The 22,438-nt window shown below is 40.5% G+C and overlaps 3 protein-coding genes across 3 annotated transcripts; all 3 read right to left on the bottom strand.

Moving 5' to 3' along the window:
• Positions 1–629: 629 nt before the first annotated feature.
• LOC135241741 (olfactory receptor 4E1-like) lies at positions 630–2,409 on the bottom strand. The gene has a single exon (XM_064312374.1). The coding sequence runs from the start codon at positions 2,405–2,407 to the stop codon at positions 1,466–1,468; it is 942 nt and encodes a 313-aa protein (XP_064168444.1). The 5' UTR covers positions 2,408–2,409; the 3' UTR covers positions 630–1,465.
• A 3,799-nt stretch (positions 2,410–6,208) lies between these two features.
• Positions 6,209–7,159, bottom strand: LOC135241650 (olfactory receptor 52E4-like). The gene has a single exon (XM_064312204.1). The coding sequence runs from the start codon at positions 7,151–7,153 to the stop codon at positions 6,209–6,211; it is 945 nt and encodes a 314-aa protein (XP_064168274.1). The 5' UTR covers positions 7,154–7,159.
• Positions 7,160–13,585: 6,426 nt separating this feature from the next.
• On the bottom strand, positions 13,586–14,847 carry LOC135241746 (olfactory receptor 52L1-like). The gene has a single exon (XM_064312387.1). It carries the CDS (start codon positions 14,798–14,800, stop codon positions 13,859–13,861), a length of 942 nt encoding a protein of 313 aa, XP_064168457.1. The 5' UTR covers positions 14,801–14,847; the 3' UTR covers positions 13,586–13,858.
• Positions 14,848–22,438: the final 7,591 nt, after the last annotated feature.

Here is a 22,438-nt window from a genome sequence, read left to right on the forward strand (position 1 = left end):
CACTGGGACTCATGACACATGCGTACGATCAGACTTGATCCTTAACTGTACTTATGTACATCTCTACAAACATTTTTTTCCTGCAACCGCAGACACACCTGCAGAGAGCGATTCATTTCTGATGTTTGCTCTCAGCGCATAACTTGGCATGCCTTCATGGGATTGCTAGTGTGTTTCTTACGCTGATCACATGAACAGGCTTGAGCATCCAATGTACAAACAGCCAGCATTCGTCATCTGACGCACCCTGGATATGCGCAAACTCAAAGGTCTACACGTGTCATGAATCCCAAGTTGATTTTTTATTAACAAAATTAGAGAGAATGTAAAAACAGTTTTGTGAATGAGACCCATTGACTACAGTGCCTGCGAAGGTTGTTTACAAGTGCCTAGATTGGCTACCAGCTGAACGGAAAGCACAAAAACCTGCAGACACTAAATATAGCCCTTGCAGGACTGGAGTTTGGGGCCCCTGCTCTAGAATAGTGTTGTGTCAGACCTAGAACAGATCGCCTAATCTGTGAGAACTATTCCAGTTGTAGTGCAGTTCTGAGGTATATGGGGTTTAAACACGAGGTTTAGGGCAGTTATACCAAACAGGAATAAACATTGTGAATATTACTGCTCAAACAAACAAACATTTATTTTTATTTACAAAAGAATAACAAAATCAACTGAAATGTGACCATGAGATTAAAAACAACAACAAACAAACAAACAAACAAACATGAATTTAAAACTTTTAAAGATTTTATTTACAAAAGCATAATAATATCAATTCAACTGAAATGCATACATGAGATTAAAAACAAGCCAAACTATGCCGCACACTTACGCATTACCGAGTGCACATTCATTTCTTTGTTCTGTTACAGCAGCACACATTATACTTCAGAGGTCATTAATACTGCACAATGACACCAAAATATTTTCTACCGTTAAAGGCTGGCATTATACGGGGTTCATACATGATCAAATAAATTTTAAAATACACTTCCTAGCTTTTAGAGTGTGGCATTAACAAATTCAGATTATATGCACAGGCACCAGAGGTGAAAAATCAGAGAATGACAGGGAGATGGGCAGGTGTCACAGACAAATCATAATCATAAGAATAAATACTGTTTGCTGACCATAAATGTATTGTAATATGACAATTAGACTTTGTACTGCATCGATCCTGGTGGAAACAGTAGCATAAGAAAAGCCTTTTCATTTTTTGTGTTGGGGTCTTCTTTGTAATGTGGACAAAACTGCACTCCAAAACATCAAGATACTGCAGATTATCTGGCTTGAAATTGGTATGAATCATTTTATATTCATTCATCTCATCCAGCACAGTTTGTTCCAGAACTTTATCTGGACATCTATGCTTTATTTTGTAAATTTTGGTCCCTAATTGATTTAGTTCTTGAAAAGCAGATTAATTGTATCTGATTGCAGCCTAAACTAAACAGTATACATGCTAAAAGTTCCTGAAAAATCTCTCCTTTTTCCTCACAGTTTTTACAACACATTTCCTGATCTCCTGTGTTCTGATCCCATATATAATTGGATTCAACAGAGGGGGAATTGCAAACCAATCTGCAGTTATTAATACATAAACCTCTCTGGGTAGAAAAGAACTGTACCTGTTGTAAATCGCAAAAAAAAGAGTAGCCACCCCGAAATTAACGAAGGTGATTAAATGAGGAGAACATGTGCTGAGTGCTTTCTTTTGTGCATCTTTTGAGGCTTTCAGACTCACATTGAGGATCACTGCATATGAGAGCAGGACAATAATACAAGGGAAACCAACTAAGCCTGTAGCCAAGCAAAGACTGTACAGATTAGCCAGAGCGCTTTTCACACAAGAGAGGTTATGGAGTGTCATGACATCACAGAACAGGTTTTGAAGGGTGTAATTGCACAGGGGAAGTGTGGATATCAGATATGCTAGGATAGATATAGAGACGAGAGGAACAACGTTGGCCGCAGTCAACAGTGTTTTCACTTTTCCGGGTGTCATGATGCTGTGGTACTGCAAAGGCTTGCAAATGGAGACGTATCGGTCGTAGGCCATGACTGAGAAAGTGGCATAAGCAGAGGCAATGTAGAAATGGCACCAAAAAATTTGAACTACACAAGCTAGGAAAGAGATATTTTGAGTCTCTGAAAGAAGGTTTTCCATGATTTTTGGCCAAATGGCAAAGCCCCCTATCAGTCCATTTACTGCCAAGTTAAACAAAAAAATGTACATGGGTTTGTGCAGGCTGGAATCAAAGTAGATAAGCAGCATCAGAAAGACATTTGAAAAAATTGAGAGGAGGTAAACAAGAAGAGTGAGAGTGAAAAAGAAGTAATTGATTGGGCGGAAGGATCCATATGAAGTGAATGTCATAGTGGTGTCCAAGGAGGAGTGATTCATCATGATGGTTTTCCTGTAGGGTAGAAATAAATTAGCAATATTCAGTTCAGAACATTAGGATATGTCCAGTGTGTCATTGTCGACAAGAATTTGATTGTACCTGGTCTGCCTACTGCCTACAACATAGTTTAAACTAAGTCTTTAAAATTAATCACCAACTCACACACCTGTCCCTGTATACCAATATTTTCCCTTTACATAAATATTTTGATCTTCCTCATTCCTAAAAAAGAGCTGTACAGAATATAGAATTTACAGCGCAGAGCTTTCTACAACACTCTAGGAGTATTCATGGATTCACACCTAATCTAATGTGTAATATTTTACTATTTATCTTATGATATTATGTTAATCGCTCCCTATTTGTCTGTGGAAAGGAATGATGCTCCCATTGAAAACTGAACTGAGAATGTTGAATGTAGTTCCGCAAATACACAATTTCAAAACTTTATACCCCAAACTTACCGTGACTCTACTCTTGTTACCAGTGCTGGATTAAAGTGCTGACAATCAGCCCAGATTTATATCCTTCTCTGGGTTGTTGGGAATTAGTGTGTTTCTATTTTGAAGAGGGAGGATGTCCCCTCTAGGATTAATTACGTTATGATGATAGCATCAGAAATTAAGACACAAAAATATGAATCATGGAGAGATGTGTGTCATAGTCCGTTGGGAGGCTGATTCTCAAGCTATCTGGGAGTCGCCCTGAATGGATGAGGGTTCTGTCCTCACCACGAAAACTTCTGAGATGTCATCACTTTTGCTTCGTAATCATCTGAATGAAGCAAAAATACGAAAGGAGGGCAGTCTCTCTACCCCTCCTTTTTAAAACAAAAAATTGGTCTCGCTAATAATCACATGGCGTTCTGTGCCTTGATCATCCTGCTCATGGCCGTGTGGTTTCATGAGCCTGACCGTGCCGATTATAACCTCAGTGTTCCATGACCATAGACTTGCGGTGCTATAAGGCTGATCAGGCTGTTCATTAACTTATGCTCCAGTGACCCTGAGTGGGTTGACATACCGATGTGAGATTCATCCACCCAGCTTCCGAGAATATGCTTTATGGACCTGTATAGGTTTCGCTCTAATCTGAGGTGGTGAGGAGATCAAGCTAACTCAACACCTGACCAATGGCATAAGACTGGATAAATCCATTGCCAATCAGGTTGCAAAACAATAGTTTTGCAAACCACAAAATCCTTTCCTATATTGTCAAGTGAAAGCGAGGTCATGATTAGGAGATGAAGCATCTGGCACAGGCATTAGTTGCAAGACTCTTTCTTGTCATTTCTTGGCACTGTAGGTACATCATTTTTGCATATTAATTACGTAAAATCTACTTCATTAATGTGGATGTGCAATGTTTACATTATTTTCTTTTTCGGATGGATAAATGCTGAAGCTTATGTCAGGAATATTCTGTATGACAGGGATACTCTAATCTGGCCCCTATGGTCAGTAATACTTCTGGTTTTCATTCCTACGCTCTAATCAGGGAATGGTTTGGACCTGGAACGCCAGGTGAGTTGAATCTCTGGCCAATCAGTGACATTAATCACCAAATTATCAGGTAGAAAAGAAAATCAGCAGTATGTTTAGTCTGGAGGGCCAGACTGGAGGATGTTGACCACAGGTTGGCAATTCTGGTCCTACAGAGCAGCAGGGTCTCCTAGTTTTGGATTTTACCTTGACATCTGCACTGAACCTACAGGCGTAGGAAACTGGATGAGGTGTTAACTAACTGTGTAAGAAACTGATTTAAGTTTATATCATCAATGAAGTGCTGCAGTGCTAAGAACCAGCAGACTCTGTGGCTCCCCACCATTAGGGTTGAAGTTAGCAGGGGTTTAAACCTCTGGTGCAGTCAGGCTCTCAAACTCAAATCCTGGAGCGTTGCAGTGTCTGCAGGTTTTCAGTGTGTTTCAGCTCTCGATTAACACTAGGAAGGCCAGAGCCGACACCATCGAACTTCAAAATTAAAATTACTCCAACACAGCAAACGTAACACCGCCCACTTTCCACAACTTTTCCTAAATAAATGGGCTTAAAATAACTGCGTTCTTAGAATTCTAAAAAATGGATTGATTAAAGAAATACAGGCATTTTGTGCCATTTTTTTTTTAACAAAATCCCCCTGCCAGACAGTAGGTTACAGTTGCTGATACCAAGTGAATGGGTTTCTCTCTCCTCTGGCATGCTATTCAGCAACTGACTGACCGGCGCTTTAATAATAATTGCAGGTTCAAGTGCTTTCGAAACTAGTTTAGATATATATAATATATATATAGATATATATAAAATCACACAAAATCATTTCACTGCAGTAATTTGTCATCAATCACTGAAATATCAAGCAGAAAAGAAAAGCAGCAGTGCTTTTTGCCTTATAGGATAGTATTGTAGTATAGTATCTAGACTGCAAGTTGGCAATTCTGGTCGTAGAGAGCAGCACATTCTCCTAGTTTCAGATTTTACCTTCACATCTGCACTGAATTCAGACCTGAGATACAAGGTGACGTGCTGTCCATTTAAAAAACTGATTTAAATTTACATCATCAATTAAGTGCTTCAGTGATGAAAACCAGCAGATCCAGTGGTTGCCCAAGCCTAGGGTTGCAGTCCCCTGATCTAAACTGTTATGGGAGGGTTGCAGCAAATTAGCAGGAGTTTTAAACTGTGCAATCACGATTATTTTTAGTGTTGTACATAGTTATTTTTATATAACTTTATGAAACGTAAGTCCTGCGGCTCATTCCAATTGCTTTTCTCCTAGGGTCCTTGACTGACCCGGAAATGGATCGAGGTCCGCCATGTTTTAGGATATTCCAAAATTGGCTGCTGACTGAAAGGAACCCATAGAGACCTACAGACACTAAATATAGCCCAGCAAAACTGGAGTTTGAGAGCCCTGCCCTAGAGCAGAGGTGTGTAAGACCTGGAACAAATCGCCTAATCTGTGAGAACTATTGCAGTTGTAGTGAAGTTCTGAGTTTTATAGGGTTTAAACATGAACTTTAGGGCAGTTACACCAAACAGGAATGAACATTGTGAAGTGTATGTTACTGCTCAAACAAACAAACATGAATTTAAAACCTGATTTTTATTTACAAAAGAATAATAATATCAATTCAACTGAAATGCAACCATGAGATTAAAAACAAACTACAGTATGTCTCACACTTATCCATTACCAAGCTCACATTCATTACTTTGTTCTGTTACAGTAGCACACATTATAATTCAGAGGTCATTAATACTGCACAATGACACCAAAATATTTTCTAGAGTTAAAGACTAGCATTATACAGAGTTCATGTATGATAAATTAAATTTAGAAATCCATTTCTACTTGGGGGTTTAGGCCTGGTGTTTTCTCTGTCTGTCTTCTTGCCTTGCTAATCTATAAAGTGTCTTTGTGTCATGTCTCTAAAAAGTGCTACACAAATAAAAATGAAATGAACTAAATTGAACTTCCTTGCTTTTAGAGTGTGGCATTACCAAATTCAGAATATATGCGCAGGCACCATTGGCGAAAAATAAGACAATGACAGGGAGATGGGCTGGATTCACAGACAAATCATAAACATAAGCATAGATACTATGTTGTGACAATTTATGTTTAGTACTGCATAGATCCTGCTGGAAATTGTACTTTCTGAAGCATTATAAAAAGCCTTACCATTTTATTTTAATTTTGTTAAAATTTTTCTGTTTTGCTTTTTAGGTCAATAATCGATTTAGTCATTAAAATCTATATTAAGTGGATCTGACTGCAGCCTGAACTCAACAGTATACATGCTATAAGTTCCTGAAAAATCTCTCCTTTTTCCTCACAGTTTTTACAAAGCATTTCCTGATCTCCTGTGTTCTAATCCCGTAGATAACTGGATTCAATAGAGGGGGAATTGCAAACCAATCTGCAGTTAGTAATATATAAACCTCTCCCTGTAGAAAAGAACTGAACCTGTGGTAAATCGCAAAGAAAAGAGTAGCCACCCCGAAATTAATGAAGGTGATTAAATGCGGAGAGCATGTGCTGAGTGCTTTCTTTTGTGCATCTTTTGAGGCTTTCAGACTCACATTGAGAATCACTGCATATGAGAGCAGGATGATAATACAAGGGGAAACAACTAAGCCTGCAAGCATGCCTATGCCAATCAGACTAATCACATCACTTTTCACACAGGAGAGGTTAAGGAGTGTGATGGCATCACAGAACAGGTTCTTAATGGTGTACCTACACAGCGGCATTGTGGATATGAGATACACAAGGAGAGATAAAGTGGACATAGGAACAACGTTGGCCATGGTCAACAGTGTTTTCACTTTTCCAGGAGTCATGATGCTGTGGTACTGCAGAGGCTTGCAAATGGAGACGTATCGGTCGTAGGCCATGACTGAGAAAGTGGTATAAGCTGAGGACATATAGAAATAGCCCCAAAAGACCTGAACTAGACAAGCTAGAAATGAGCTCTTCTGGGTGTCTGAAAGAAGGTTTTCCATTACTTTTGGCCAAACAGTAGAACTTCCTATTAGTCCATTTACTGCCAAGTTGAACAAAAAAATGTACATGGGTTTGTGTAGGCTGGATTCAAAATAGATCACCAGCATCAGAAAGACATTTGAAAAAATTGAGAGAAGGTAAACAAGAAGAGTGAGAGTGAAAAAGAAGTAATTGATTGGGCGGAAGGATCCATATGAAGTGAATGTCATAGTGTTGTCCAAAAAGGAGTGGTTCATCATGATGGTTTTCCTGTAGGGTAGAAATAAATTAGCAATATTCAGTTCAGAACATTAGGATATGTCCAGTGTGTCATTGTCGACAAGAATTTGATCATACCTGATCTGCCTACTTCAAAGTAGTTTAAGCAAAATAGGTCTTTAGCACTAATCACCAACTCATACACCTGTCCCTTTATACCAATATTTTCCCTTTATGTAAATATTTTGATCTTCCTAATTAAGAGCTGTACAGTATATAGAATTTAGAGCACAGTGCTTCCTACAACACTCTAGGAGTATTCATGGATTCACACCTAATCTAATGTGTAAAATTTTACTTTTCATCTTCTGATATTATATTCATCACTCCCTATTTGTTTGTGAAAAGGAATGATGCTCACATTGAAAACCGAACTAGGAATGTTGAATGTACATACAAAAAACATAATTCCAGAACTTCATACCACAAACTTACCGTGACTCCACTCTTGTTACCAGTGCTGGATTAAAGTGCTGACGAACAGCCCAGATTTATATCTTTCTCTGCGTTGTTGGGCATTGGTGTGTTTATATTTTGAAGAGGGAGGATGTCCCCTCTAGGATTAATTACATGTTATGATGCAATTAAAAACAGCAATTAAGATGCAAAAATATGAATCACAGCGAGACGTGTGGCACAGTCCATAGGGCATCTAAATCAAGCCATTTACAAGCCCTGCCTCCATTGCAGTTGGGGGTTCCATTCTCCCACAATACGTTTAGGGCTGTAATCCTTTTTCTGTTACGGCAAGAAAAAAGAAAAAGGGGAAGAAATGTATGGTAATGTAAGTAGACTAGCTACTCCACTCTTATGTACTGTAGTCTTAGAAGGTTTGCTTGGTAACGGGTGGCTTTGAAGATTGACCTTTAGGACAAAAGTCTGCAGACTGAGACCAAGAGTCAGAACACCATACCCCCATGGAAATTCCACCCAGACACACCTTCAAAAATACCAAAGGAAAATTTGAAAATTAATGTCCTAATGGAAGGTTTCTTAATCCAACAGGGAACACCTTAAATAACCAGTGTTACTACATGGCAAACAGAGGGGGTAGACGAGAGCCAAGGTCAAATTGAACAAAACAGATTCGAAAAAAAATCCACTGGGCAGACAAACTAGAAGGGCCAAGGCAAGAATCTAAGTCGAATTGAATGAAACAATGTTCAACCACAAAATCTGATCGGTGATCTAGAAAAAGGACGACAGAGAATGCACTTAGTCGATAATAAAGAAAGAAAATAAATTAGTTTTGTCTTCGGTATATGCAAAAGTATTTCACAAATATATTAAAGAACCGTTGGCATGCTGGTTCCTGCAAGATGAGAGAGAGTGAGCGAGAGTGAGCGAGAGTGAGAGAGAGTGAGCAAGAGTGACTGGAATCGGCCTCCGTTTAACGGTCCCACCCAGGTGAAGCCAGTTACCTTAATCGGTACCTGGGAAAAGGACGAGTAAAGAGGAACATAGAGACTAAGAATTTTAAAGTGGCAAGTGCCCCCACCAGGACTGGAGGGGCATAACACTAGATGAGAATGGAAGTCTTAACAAAACAAGGTCAAACATGCAAAATCAAAGAAGCGGTCACAATCCACAGGTACAGAGCAAGCCTGAGGAGCGAGCCTTCCCCGGTGAATGGCGAACCCCTGCCTTTTTCAAACCAAAGAGTAACTGTAAATGGAAATGGCCAATCTGATGACGAAGCAGAAAAGAAAATCAGAGGCACTCATACACGCGGCAGAGACAAACAAACCTAAACAGAGAACCTACGGCAGATCCGAACTGTTTTTACTTCATGTGTTGTTCTTTTCACAGATTCACGAACTGTAACTTTCCTTTCCGTATTGTCTCAAGGTGGAGAGGTCAAGGCTATGTCCGTGACAGCCGCCTGTAAACACCTCACAGCTAGACCAATGAGGGTTTGTAGCTGGAGGGGAAGGCACCGCGTGTTTTCCTTTTGCTGGTGTGAGTCAAAACGGAGATGTTAGTTAGTTTTCATCTGTTCGCAAGAACAGGGCACAATTAGAATTAAGAATGCACTGGTTCCGTTGCCACGGGTTAGATATGAAGGAGTTGCTTCATATCCCGCTTAAACTTGGCCTGAAACGGATCAGTAGCATTCTGGTTACTCTCCGTTTGTAAACGGGGCTATACTGTCATCAGAGATATATCCGATCTGTCGCCGGACTGTAAATATTCCAATGAGAGCATCAGAATATTCACATATGCGCGGAACAACATACCAGATATATCCCTGACCACAGCAAGGAAGCGTAACGGTTATTATGTTTTACTCTCGTGCTAAATCTGACTCCATTTTATATGAAAATTTTAAAATTAGGGTTTAACTATACGTGGAACTTGGGAGTGGTTACACTCGACTCTATCTTGTGCCATCATTCCTCAATATATGCTCCCGGGCTTTAGCATTATTGTTAAATCTCAGTTCGGCGAGGAATCCAGAGGGTAGGAGGCTGACCACCATAATACATGCCTTCCATGCCTGGCTTACATGGATAGGTCATCGACAGTTATGAGCCCAGGACGGTGCGTATCTATCGGCTCCTTCAGGCGAATTTGACAAGAACCGGCGTATTACGCCCATGGGTTCTCTTAAGCCAAAACACCAGAACCAATACCACCAATCCCTTAACAGGCAGATCGTGGTCACCTATCTAACTTGAAGACCCCACTAAAGACGTTTTACTGTACTAGACCCCTGATCAGGAGGCCCCCGTCCGAACTGCCCCCCTGAGTATTTAAACGGAATTTCGGCTGAAAAGAAGATAAAATGGATTAGAGTCATGAAGACCACGCAAGTTAAAAATAAGAATTTATTGAACAGGCAGGTAGGTTATTATCTTCAATTTCCAAAATCAATTATAAAGGTTAAAAACAGAAATACAGAGTAAAAGAGTTCTTACCAGCCTGTTTAGCTACACACAGAACATCGAGTATGCGCAGTGCGGGAAGTCGATTGCGATCTTCCTCGACAGGATTGTCTCCCTTCCTTTTAGGCCAAATCCCGCGTTTGATCTAGGCGGCATTATCATAAATTAACCTGGCCGAATCATAAATCTCGAATTTCGGCCCCCACCATTTGGGGCTGCTGTTAAAACAATCAGTGGGGAAATCGGGAAAAGGAGATGATTACCAGAGAGGACATTCCATTGTATTAGGTTTTTCCTGAGTTGCAGAAACTATGTTTTTTCAAATTCTATCTGGTATGAAACATATTTCATTCAATGGCTTGAACCATGGAGAAAATGTACATACCAAACATGCCAAGTGGATGTAATATTATGGTGCAGTTGTCATGAAAATACCCTTTTGTTTAACCATTGTACATGCAATCAATGCTATTATTACATAATGCATAATACAATACAATGAAAACATGTGCATGGTTTGTAAGGTTTTCCGGGATTTGTAAATAAGATATACAGATGGTTTATAGATGGTTTATAGTCCAGATCCAGAAAAGAAATACAAAGTGTAATATCCGAGGGGCCCAAATGAGGGCACTGTGGTACTGTCCCGTGCAGTGGCCCCCACCAGGTGCCGGTCATTTCACCCTTTACGACCCCAAAACACCCACACCCACAACCACAGACAAAGAGACTAGTTCCCCTTATCTTGGTTGTGTCCAGGTGGTACCACTCCAGAGAACCAAATGGCCTGCCCATTCAGAGGAAATCCGAGTGACTGATTGTTTTACCACCAGGCTCTCGGGTCCTTTGAATTACACGCTGCGTCCCAGCATGCTGGCTCGGTCAAATGTCAACCTTTTCTGGGTCCCAGTTTGACTTCCCTCTTACACGCCTAACTGTCCTCAAAGTATGCACTGTTTACTAAGCATACTGAATATTGCTTAGTGCTTTACTATACTTTTTAGCATGCAAAAAAATGCTACCATACTATTCTAACCATACTATTGAATTGCTATGAATCATCATGCATCTGTGTAATTTACACTCTGATGAAGCCGGGGGAGAAAACTTAGGCATTTCAAAGCTATTATGTAAATAGTGTGAGGCCAGGTTTAACAACCATAAAAAATAAACAAACCACATACGTTTAAACACGGTCCCGGTGTGACTGGTATTTAAATTTCCAGCAGCCATCTGAGTTTGTTTATCGATGGAACAGGACATTAATAGAATAGAATTAATAGAACAATTAATAGAATTGTGTTTGTTTTGACCATATAAAAATTATATTACTTCATGGAATGAACACTGGAAAGGAACTTAAATTTGTTACTAGTTACAAATGTTCAAAAGTGCTAACATTCTGTGCAGTGACCATAATTCTGGCATATCGGGAATCTGATATCACGTATTCTATGCTGTTTTATGAAGGGTCAAGCTAAAATGTGTTTCAAATCACCAGACTCATTGTGCAATACTATAAACAAAGAAAGCAGAGTCATCCTCCTTACAAGATTTTTTTTTTTTTAAGTGCTGCGGTGACGTAGCAGTCAAAGCATTTGGCCTTGGAGTCGATGCACTTTCACATTGAGGACCAGATAAGAGTACTTTACATTACATTACAGGCATTTATCAGGCTCACACAACTTTTACATAGTATTTACACTGCGTCCATTTACACGGCTGGATATATACTAAAGCAATGCAGGTTAAGTACCTTGCTCAAGGGTACAACGGCAGTGTCCTACCACTGGGAATCAAACCTGTGATCTTTACATTACATTACATTACAGGCATTTGGCAGACGCTCTTATCCAGAGCGATTTACAACAAAGTGTATAACCATAACCAGGAACAATTATGACGAAAACCCTAGAGAGAAGTACCGGTCCAAGTGCAGGGAACAACCGCATAGTTCAACTTGGACCCTGAAGGTTAAACTGTTTAACACTAACACAAACGAGAACAGCAACAACGCAGTCTATGCAAAAATACAAGCAGTAGTTAAGTCGCCTACAAAACAGCTACCTAGTTACAACCCTAAGCTTACAGTCATTTACAGGGAGGTAGGGTGGGATGGGGAGAGGTGCAGCCTGAAGAGGTGAGTCTTCAGTCGTCGCTTGAAGTGGGTCAGTGTCTCAGCTGTTCTGACCTCCACAGGGAGGTCATTCTACCATCGTGGGGCAGGAGAACAGACAGGAGACGTGTTTGGGAAGCGCAGGTGCGAAGAGGGGGAGGTGCCAGGCGTCCTGAGGTAGCAGAACGGAGGGGTCTGGCTGGCATGTAGGGTTTGGTTGCAAGACCAGCTCCTTACCCATTACACTACGCTGCTGCCCCACAAGTACGCGTGGTGCGTTGAGGAAGCGGCAAATTGGACGGCTGCTTTCGGGGAGGGTGGGATGGACTCGGCGGGGGTGGGGTGGGGGGGCGGGGGATCGTTGTGCACACAGTGGCCTCATTAGGCGGCGGGATCGCGGTTAGGGGCCCGAGGAGCCCTGTCTCGGAGGAGATGTGGTTACCTCCTTCCCACTGCCGGTCCTACGGGGGGTTGTTCCGCGGCAAATTCTCAGAGAACACGGGGGAATCGAATAGTACTAGGGCACAACTGGCCGCCAAATTCAGAAAAAACAGGGGAAAAAAGACATTTCCGATAGATTTGGACACACTAAGGGACACCAGCGTACACTGCTTACTTTTTGATACATAGATCTTTAACAGGTCGCTATAGTCGCAATAGTAAATGGTACAAGTGTCTTGATTCATTTAAGCGATTTTCCAAGGCCTATATTGGCTTCTGACTGAAACAAAACCATATAAACTTACAGACGCTAAATATAGCCCTGTAGAACTGGAGTTTGAGAGCCCTGCTCTAGAACAGAGTTGTGCAAGACCTAGAACAGGTCACCTAATTTAGGGTTTAAACCTGAGGTTTAGGGAAATTGCCTCCCACAGGAGTGAACATCATTACGTGCATATTGCTGCTCGAACAAACAAACATGAAAAAATCTGCAATAGAATAATAATGCCAAGACTCAACTTTGAAATGCAACCATGAGATTAAAAACAAACTAAAATATGCCTCCATTACTGAGTGCACATGCATTACTTTGTTCTGTTACAGTAGCACATATTGTAATTCAGAGATCATTAATACTGCACAATGACACAAAAATATTTTCTACCATTAAAGGTTGGCTTTATACAGGGTTAATGCGTGTTTAAAAAAAAATCACTTTCTATTTGGCGGTTGAGGCCTGTTATTTGCTCTGTCTTCTTGCCTTGTTAGTCTGTAAAGTGTCCTGGTGACAGGTCTCTAAAAAGTGCTATACTAATAAAAATGAAATGAGCTAAATTGAACTTCCTAGCTTTTAGAGTGTGGCATTACCAAATTCAGAATATATGCGCAGGCACCAGTGGTGAAAAATAAGACAATGACAGGGAGATGGGCTGGATTCACAGACAAATCAAAAAACATTATCATACATACTTTTCATTTGCAATAAATTTATTGTAATGTGACAATTATACTTTGTACTGCATAGATCCTGGTGGAAATGATACTTTCTGAAGCACCAGAAAAAGCCTTACCATTTTCTTTGTGTGTGTGTTGGAGACTTCTATCTAATGGGGACAAAACTACACTCCAAAACAGAAAGATGCTGCAGATTATCTGGCTTGGAATCAGTATAAATCATTTTATATTCATTCATCTTCCATTCATTAACTGGAAATGATTGTAACCTGAACTCAACAGTAAATACCCTAAAAGTTCCCAGAAAATCTAATTTTTCTCACTGTTTTTACAAAGCATTTCCTGATCTCCTGTGTTCTGATCCCATATATAACTGGATTCAACAGAGGGGGGAAAGCAAACCAATCGGCAGTTATTAATATATAAACCTTTCCTGGTAGAAAAGTAGTGTACCTGTGGTAAATCGCAAAAAAAAGAGTAGCCACCCCAAAATTAATGAAGGTGATTAAATGACTAGAACATGTGCTGAGTGCTTTCTTTTGTGCATCTTTTGAGGCTTTCAGACTCACATTGAGAATCACTGCATATGAGAGCAGCACGACAATACAAGGGAAACCAACTAAGCTTGTCAACAAGCATGTGGCATACAGATTAACCAGAGCACTTTTCACACAGGATTGATTAAGGAGTGTCATGACATCACAGAACAGGTTCTGAGTGGTGTACTTGCACATCGGCAGTCTGGATATGAGATACACAATGATAGATAAAGTGGACATAGGAACAACGTTGACCACAATCAACAGTGTTTTCACTTTTCCAGGAGTCATGATGCTGTGGTACTGCAGAGGCTTGCAAATGGAGACGTATCGGTCGTAGGCCATGACTGAGAAAGTGGTGTAAGCTGAGGACATATAGAAATAGCCCCAAAAGACCTGAACTAGACAAGCTAGAAATGTGCTCTTCTGGGTGTCTGAAAGAAGGTTTTCCATGATTTTTGGCCAAACAGTTGAGCTCCCTATTAGTCCATTTACTGCCAAGTTGAACAAAAAAATGTACATGGGTTTGTGTAGGCTGGATTCAAAATAGATCACCAGCATCAGAAAAACATTACAAAAAATTGAGAGGAGGTAGACAAGAAAAGTGAGAGTGAAAAAAAAGTAATTGATTGGGCGAAAGGGTCCATATGAAGTGAATCTCATGGTGTTGTCCAAAGAGGAGTGGTTTGTCATGATGGGTTTTCCTGTAGGGTAGAAATAGATGAAGAATATGCAGTTCAGAACATTAGGATATGTCCAGTGTGTCATTGTCAATAAAAATTTGATTATACCTGATCTGCCTACTTCAACGTAGTTTAAACAAAATAGGTCTTTAGCATTAATCACCAACTCACACACCTGTCCCTTTATACCAATATTTTCCCTTTACGTCAATATTTTGATCTTCCTAATTAAGAGCTTTATGTTGAATTTACAGCACAGAGAATACTCCAGGAGTATTGTTGTATTGCATGTGATAAAGTATATTTTACTGTTAATCTTCTGATATTATGCAAATCCCTCCCTATTTCTTTGCATAGGGGATTGATGCTCAGAGTGAAGACTTACTTGGTCTGCTCTTGCTCCCACTGTTGTATGAGCATGAGTGCTGATAGACAACCCAGATTTATATCTTTCTCTGTGTTGTTGGGCATTAGTGTGTTTCTATTTTGAAGACCGTCAGAGGGAGGATGTCCCTTCAAGGATTAATTACACGTCATGATGCAAGTAGAAGCAGAAACGAAAACACACACAAAAATAAAAAAAGAATCACAGAGAGATGTGTGTCGTAGTCCTTTGGGCGGCTGATCCTCAAGCCATTTGTGCAGGTGCACAGGGTCCCGCTACATGAGAGTGGGGGGTGGGAGGTGGGGGGGCGACATGGCTCAGAGTGAGCGATTGTCTGGCAGTCGAAGGGTTGCCGGTTCAAACCCCGGCCTGGGCGTGTCAAAGTGTCCTTGAACAAGACGCCTAATCCCTAAACTGCTCTGGCGAATGAGAGGCATCAATTGTAAAGCGCTTTGGATAAAAGCGCTATATAAATGCAGTCCATTTACCATTTACCACTCAGAGGAAGCAGAGCTGAGAGTTCTGGCTGGTGTGTAGGATCTGATCAGATTATTTGATGATGTAACAGAGCGGCCCCTTTAGCTGCCCAGTAGGCTAGGGTCTGCATATCACTTGAGGTGATAGTCATTCTCAGCCATTCTCTTTCTCTGTCACTCTCTCTCTGTCACTCACTTTTTTTTCTTAAACGCTCATGCTTACAGTGAGTCACAGATATTCTGCATGACAGTGAAACTCTTTTCAGGCCCCTACGGCCAGCTGAGCTTCTGGTTTTCATTCCTGCTCTTTAATCAGGGACAGGTTCAGACCTGGAACACCAGGTGAAAGGGATCGCTAGACAATAAGTGATATTAATCACTACAGTACTGTTGATGCAGGCAAATGTGTACTGTTGCAATTCAGGAGTATACTGAAGTACATTTCTCAAGGGTGCTACGGCAGTGTCCTACCTGGGCATAGAACCTGCCACCTTTGGATTACCTGCCCAACCATTATAGTACACTGCCACACCTCGTTAATTCTCAGGTAGAAAAGAAAAAAGGCAGTACTCTTATCCTTGATGATCATCAGATTGAAATATCTTGACCAAAGGTTGGCATTCCTTGTCATTGAGAACACTTGGGTTCTTTTGGTTTTAGGTTTCACATTAACGTCCGCACTGAATCCTGACCTCAGAAACCAGGTGAGGCATTAACTATGTAATAAGCTGATTTAAATGATCAATTAAGTGCTGCAGTGCCAAAAACCAGCAGACCCTGCATCTCTCCAGCACTATGGCTGGAGACACCCGATCCAGACGGTCGAAGTTATGGTGCAGTTGTAACAAATTAGCAGGAGTTTAAACCTCTGGTGCAGTTAGTATCTCAAACTCAAATCGCAGTGTCTGCTGGTTTTTTTGACGTGTAGAGGTCTGCATCAAGGCAGGATTCCTGCGGGTAGCCGGAGATATTTAGCTGATCTAAACTAGCGTAGTTCTTATGATTTGGACACATCTAGTGATGCGCTTGGACACATCTGTGATGTTTCCTGGGGTCAACGGGCATTTTGGGTCTCTCCACATCAGACACCTTCGCCCAGGTGACCCAGCCGAAATTGCTCAGGTCCTGGCTTGTGTCTGAGTAGCATTTATCGCCCATGGATCCATCCTCCTGATCCACAGCCATCTAGAGGCAAGTTCGGCGGCCTCTTCCATGATTAGCCTCCTCTTCTGTACTCCAATGATGCCTGGCAGCATATAAACTCTGAGTGACTTGCTGACATGGCCCCTGCATCGAACCTCCACTGGCTCACACCTCGCCTTCCAGCTCTGCCTGCGGCAACGCGGCACCAGGTCCTGATACTTATCCCTCTTCCAGGTCCTGATACTTAGCCCTCTTCCAGGTCCTGATACTTAGCCCTCTTCCAGGTCCTGATACTTAGCCCTCTTCCAGGTCCTGATACTTAGCCCTCTTCCAGGTCCTGATACTTAGCCCTCTTCCAGGTCCTGATACTTAGCCCTCTTCCAGGTCCTGATACTTAGCCCTCTTCCAGGTCCTGATACTTAGCCCTCTTCCAGGTCCTGATACTTAGCCCTCTTCCAGGTCCTGATACTTAGCCCTCTTCCAGGTCCTGATACTTAGCCCTCTTCCAGGTCCTGATACTTAGCCCTCTTCCTTTCTTTGGCCTCCTCCATCCCGTCTTCCCAAGGCACAGTTAGTTCCAGCATGACCATCTGCTTTGATGTTTCTGAGAACAGGACTACATCCGGCCTGAGTGAGGTCACATGTTACATGTTACCCCATCCCTGCACTTCTTGGTAATTTGTATTTGTCCTAATACTGTAGCTTATTCTTCTGCCTAGTTGGCTTTGCAGATGTTAGACCAGAATAGTGTTCATTGTTCTCGGCTAGAAATAGCTGTACAAAATAAGTAATTGTACCTTACTGAACCCGTGTTCAGCAGTTGTCTACGACCATGAAATGCACTTTTTTTGTACGTCGCTTTGGATAAAAGCGTCTGCCAAATGAATGTAATGTAAAATGTAATGTAATGTCACTGCTACGGTGTCTGGGAGCTTCAGCTGTCTCCCCAGGTCGACCTTTAGCTGCCGATCCAATGCTGTTGTAAGAAGGCTTGCCAGTGTTTGTTGCTTTGGCCGCGGCTGTGCCCCCTCTCTGACCAATGCAATGCTTTGTCTTTCTGGTCAGAGCCATTTGCTGTTGTTGATGGCTCCGCAGATGTTCCCAGCCACAGCCTTCAGGACCTGGTCATGGCACCACCGGTAACAGCCCTCATTGAGGGCTGTCGGATAGGAGCTTAGGATATGCTCCAGGGCCCCTCTTCCTTGGCACAAGGGACAAGCTATGGTATGTCACTCCTGCCACAAGTGAAGAGGTCAGATGGGGTTGGCAGGACTTCACAGACTACCTAGATCATGAATCTTCATTTGGCTGGTTTGAAACTCATTCGTGCCCAGATAATGAGCTTCTCCAGACCTTCCAGGATCCATCTACTACCGGTGTAGTTGTCACCATGAGGTCATTTTCCTTTGCTTTCATGATCCAACCCTTGATTTCGTGAGCCTCTCTAATGAGCTGTGTAACCACACCCGTATGCTCCAAACACCTGGGACTCTGGGGATCTCTCCTTTATGCACCGAGGTGTCGATATAGCAGTTCCTGAGGAGGAACTCAGATAGCCATCTTGCTAAGATACTGAAAAAAATATCTGGCTCTCGACGATTAGCAAAGAGATTGCTCAATGTTCTTAGAGCCCTCCCCTTTAGGTATCCAGATGCCCTCAGCCATTCTCCACAGGTGAAAAACTCTTCCTCTCTGCCAGATGACCTTCAGGATGTCCCAGATGCATCCGAGGAGTGTTGGGTAGCGGTTGTAAACTCTGTATGACGCCCCACCGACCTCTGTGGCCGAGTTGGCGCAGGCTGCTCTGACAACTTCCTGGACTTCTTTACAGCTGGGCTGAGGGAGGATGTCCCCTCTAGGGTTCTTCAGATTGTATGATGCAAGTAGAAGCAAAAATTAAGATATGAAAATATGAATCATGGAGAGACTTGCAGCACAGCCTGTTGACATGGCTGACTCTCAGGCCCCATGTGACTCAGCCCGCATGGATGAGGGTTCGATTCCCACCACGACACCTTCAGAGCTGTAATCCTTTCTCTTCCTGTTAGTCTGTCTGAATGAATCAAAAAAAATACATTAAATGCAAAATCATATGTATGAGGTCATTTAAAAAAGAAAAATGTTCTCCCTAAGAAAAACATGCATGTATTAGACATTTTGTATGGTCATGGGTACACACGCTACTAGACATTTTTTTTGGTTCATTCAAAATCAATAAAACTCATGTCCCAACCTTTCTTCAAGCTGCTGAACACAACCGTAAACTTGCCTCAACCCTCAGACTTACCGTTTTCCTAACCCTAACCCTAGCTGAACCCTAATTTGAGCCCTAAACTCTAATTTGAAGCCATTGGTACCATTGAAAACACCTGAAAACCCATTTAAAATGGATGGAAAACAAGGTAAATATCATGAATACTATAATTTAAATGCAAAATCATATGTATGAGGTCATTTAAAAAAAAATGTTCTCCCTAAGAAAACATGCATGTATTAGACATTTTGTATGGTCATGGGTACACATGCTACTAGACATTTTTTTGGTTCATTCAAAATCAATAAAACTCATGTCCCAACCTTTCTTCAAGCTGCTGAACACAACCGTAAACTTGCCTCAACCTCAGACTTACCGTTTTCCTAACCCTAACCCTAGCTGAACCTAATTTGAGCCCTAAACCTAATTTGAAGCCATTGGTACATTGAAAACCTGAAAACCCATTTAAAATGGATGGAAAAAGGTAAATATCATGAATACTATAATTTAAATGCAAAATATATGTATGAGGTCATTAAAAAGAAAATGTTCTCCTAAAAAAACATGCATGTATTAGACATTTTGTATGGTCATGGACATGCTACTAGACATTTTTTTTGTCATTCAAATCAATAAACTCATGTCCCAACCTTTCTTCAAGCTGCTGAACACAACCGTAAACTTGCTCAACCCAGACTTACCTTTTCCTAACCCTAACCCTAGCTGAACCCTAATTTGAGCCCTAACCTAATTTGAAGCCATGGTACCATTGAAAACACCTGAAAACCATTTAAATGGATGGAAAACAAGGTAAATATCATGAATACTATAATTTAAATGCAAAATCATATGTATGAGGTCATTTAAAAGAAAATGTTCTCCAAGAAAACATGCATGTATTAGACATTTTGTATGGTCAGGGTACACATGCTACTAGACATTTTTTTGTTCATTCAAAATCAATAAAACTCATGTCCCAACCTTTCTTCAAGCTGCTGAACACAACGAACTTGCTCAACCTCGACTTACCGTTTCCTAACCCAACCTAGCTGAACCCTAATTGAGCCCTAAACTCAATTTGAAGCCATTGGTACCATTGAAAACACCTGAAAACCCATTTAAATGGATGGAAAACAAGGTAAATATCATGAATACTATAATTTAAATGCAAAATCATATGTATGAGGTCATTTAAAAAGAAAATGTTCTCCTAAGAAAACATGCATGTATTAGACATTTTGTATGGTCATGGGTACATGCATAGACATTTTTTTGGTCTATCAAATCAATAAAACTCATGTCCCAACCTTTCTTCAAGCTGCTGAACACACCAACTGCCTCAACTCACTTACCGTTCCTACCTAACCCTGCTGAACCCTATTGAGCCTAAACTCTAATTTGAAGCCATTGTACCATTGAAAACACCTGAAAACCATTTAAATGGATGGAAAACAATAATATCATGAATACTATAATTTAAATGCAAATCATATGTATGAGGTCATTTAAAAAGAAAATGTTCTCCTAAGAAAAACATGCATGTATAGACATTTTGATGGTCATGGTACACATGCTATAGACATTTTTTGGTTATCAAAATCAATAAACTATGCCCAACCTTTCTTCAACTGCTGAACACAACCGTAATTGCCTAACCTCAGATACCGTTTCCAACCTAACCTAGCTGAACCCTAATTGAGCCCTAAACTTAATTTGAACCTTGTAATTGAAAACACCTGAAACCATTTAAAATGGATGAAAACAAGGTAAATATCATGAATACTATAATTAAATGCAAATCATATTATGAGGTCATTTAAAGAAAATGTTTCCTAAAAAAACATGCATGTATTAGACATTTTGTTGTCAGTAACATGCTACTAGACATTTTTTGTTCATTCAAATCAATAAAACTCATGCCCAACCTTTCTTCAAGCTGGAACACAACCGTAACTTGCTCAACCTCGACTACCGTTTTCCTAACCCTAGCGAACCCTAATTTGAGCCCTAACTCTAATTGAAGCCATTGGTACCATTGAAAACACCTGAAAACCCATTTAATGATGAAACAAGTAAATATCATGAATACTATAATTTAAATGCAAAATCATATGTATGAGGTCATTTAAAAGAAAAATGTTCTCCTAAGAAAACATGCATGTATTAGACATTTGTATGGTCATGGGTACACATGCTCTAGACATTTTTTTGTTCATTCAAAATCAATAAACTCATGTCCCAACCTTTCTTCAAGCTGCTGAACACAACCGTAAACTTGCCTCAACCCTCAGACTTACCGTTTCCTAACCCTAACCCTAGCTGAACCCTAATTTGAGCCCTAAACTCTAATTTGAAGCCATGGTACCATTGAAAAACCTGAAACCCATTTAAAATGATGGAAAACAGTAAATATCATGAATACTATAATTTAAATGCAAATCATATGTATGAGGTCATTTAAAAAGAAAATGTTCTCCCAAAAACATGCATGTATTAGACATTTTGTATGGTCATGGGTACACATGCTACTAGACATTTTTTTGGTTCATTCAAAATCAATAAAACTCATGTCCCAACCTTTCTTCAAGCTGCTGAACACAACCGTAATTGCCAACCCTAGATACGTTCCTAACCCTAACTAGCAACCCTAATTTGAGCCCTAATCTAATGAAGCATTGTACCATTGAAAACACTGAAACCCATTTAATGGATGGAACAGGTAATATCATGAATACTTATTTAAATGCAAAATCATATATGAGTCATTTAAAAATGTTCTCCTAAGAAAACACATGTATTGACATTTGTATGGTCATGACCATGCTACTAGACATTTTTTTTGTTCTTCAAATAATAACTCATGTCCCAACCTTCTTAAGCTGCTGAACACAACGAACTTGCCAACCCTCAGATTACGTCAACCTAACTAGCTGAACCCTAATTTAGCAAATCTATTTGAGCATTTACCATGAAAAATGAAACCCATTTAAAATGGATGGAAAACAAGGAAATATCATGAATACTATATTTAATGAAAATCATATGTTGGTCATTTAAAAGAAAATGTTCCCAAGAAATGCTGTATTAACATTTGATGGTCATGGGTAACATGCACTAGACATTTTTTTGTTCATTCAAAATCAATAAAACTATGTCCCAACCTCTTCTGCTGAAACACTAAACTCCTACCTAATACGTCAACCTAACAGCGAACCCTAATTTGAGCAAATCTAATTAGCATTTACAGAAAACCTGAAACCATTAAATGGATGGAAAAAAGGTAAATTCATGAATACTATATTTAATGCAAAATCAATATAGGTCTAAAAAATGTTCTCCCTAAGAAAACTGCTGTTAGACTTTTGTAGGTCATGGTACCATCACAGACAT

The sequence above is a fragment of the Anguilla rostrata genome, chromosome 1 (genome assembly GCF_018555375.3).
Source record: "Anguilla rostrata isolate EN2019 chromosome 1, ASM1855537v3, whole genome shotgun sequence".
Lineage (NCBI taxonomy): Eukaryota > Metazoa > Chordata > Actinopteri > Anguilliformes > Anguillidae > Anguilla > Anguilla rostrata.

What these genes read in the sequence shown, in the direction of transcription:
- LOC135241741 (XM_064312374.1), bottom strand. Translation starts at nt 2,407, where the DNA reads ATGAATCACTCCTCCTTGGACACCACTATGACATTCACTTCATATGGA.
- LOC135241650 (XM_064312204.1), bottom strand. Translation starts at nt 7,153, where the DNA reads ATGATGAACCACTCCTTTTTGGACAACACTATGACATTCACTTCATAT.
- LOC135241746 (XM_064312387.1), bottom strand. Translation starts at nt 14,800, where the DNA reads ATGACAAACCACTCCTCTTTGGACAACACCATGAGATTCACTTCATAT.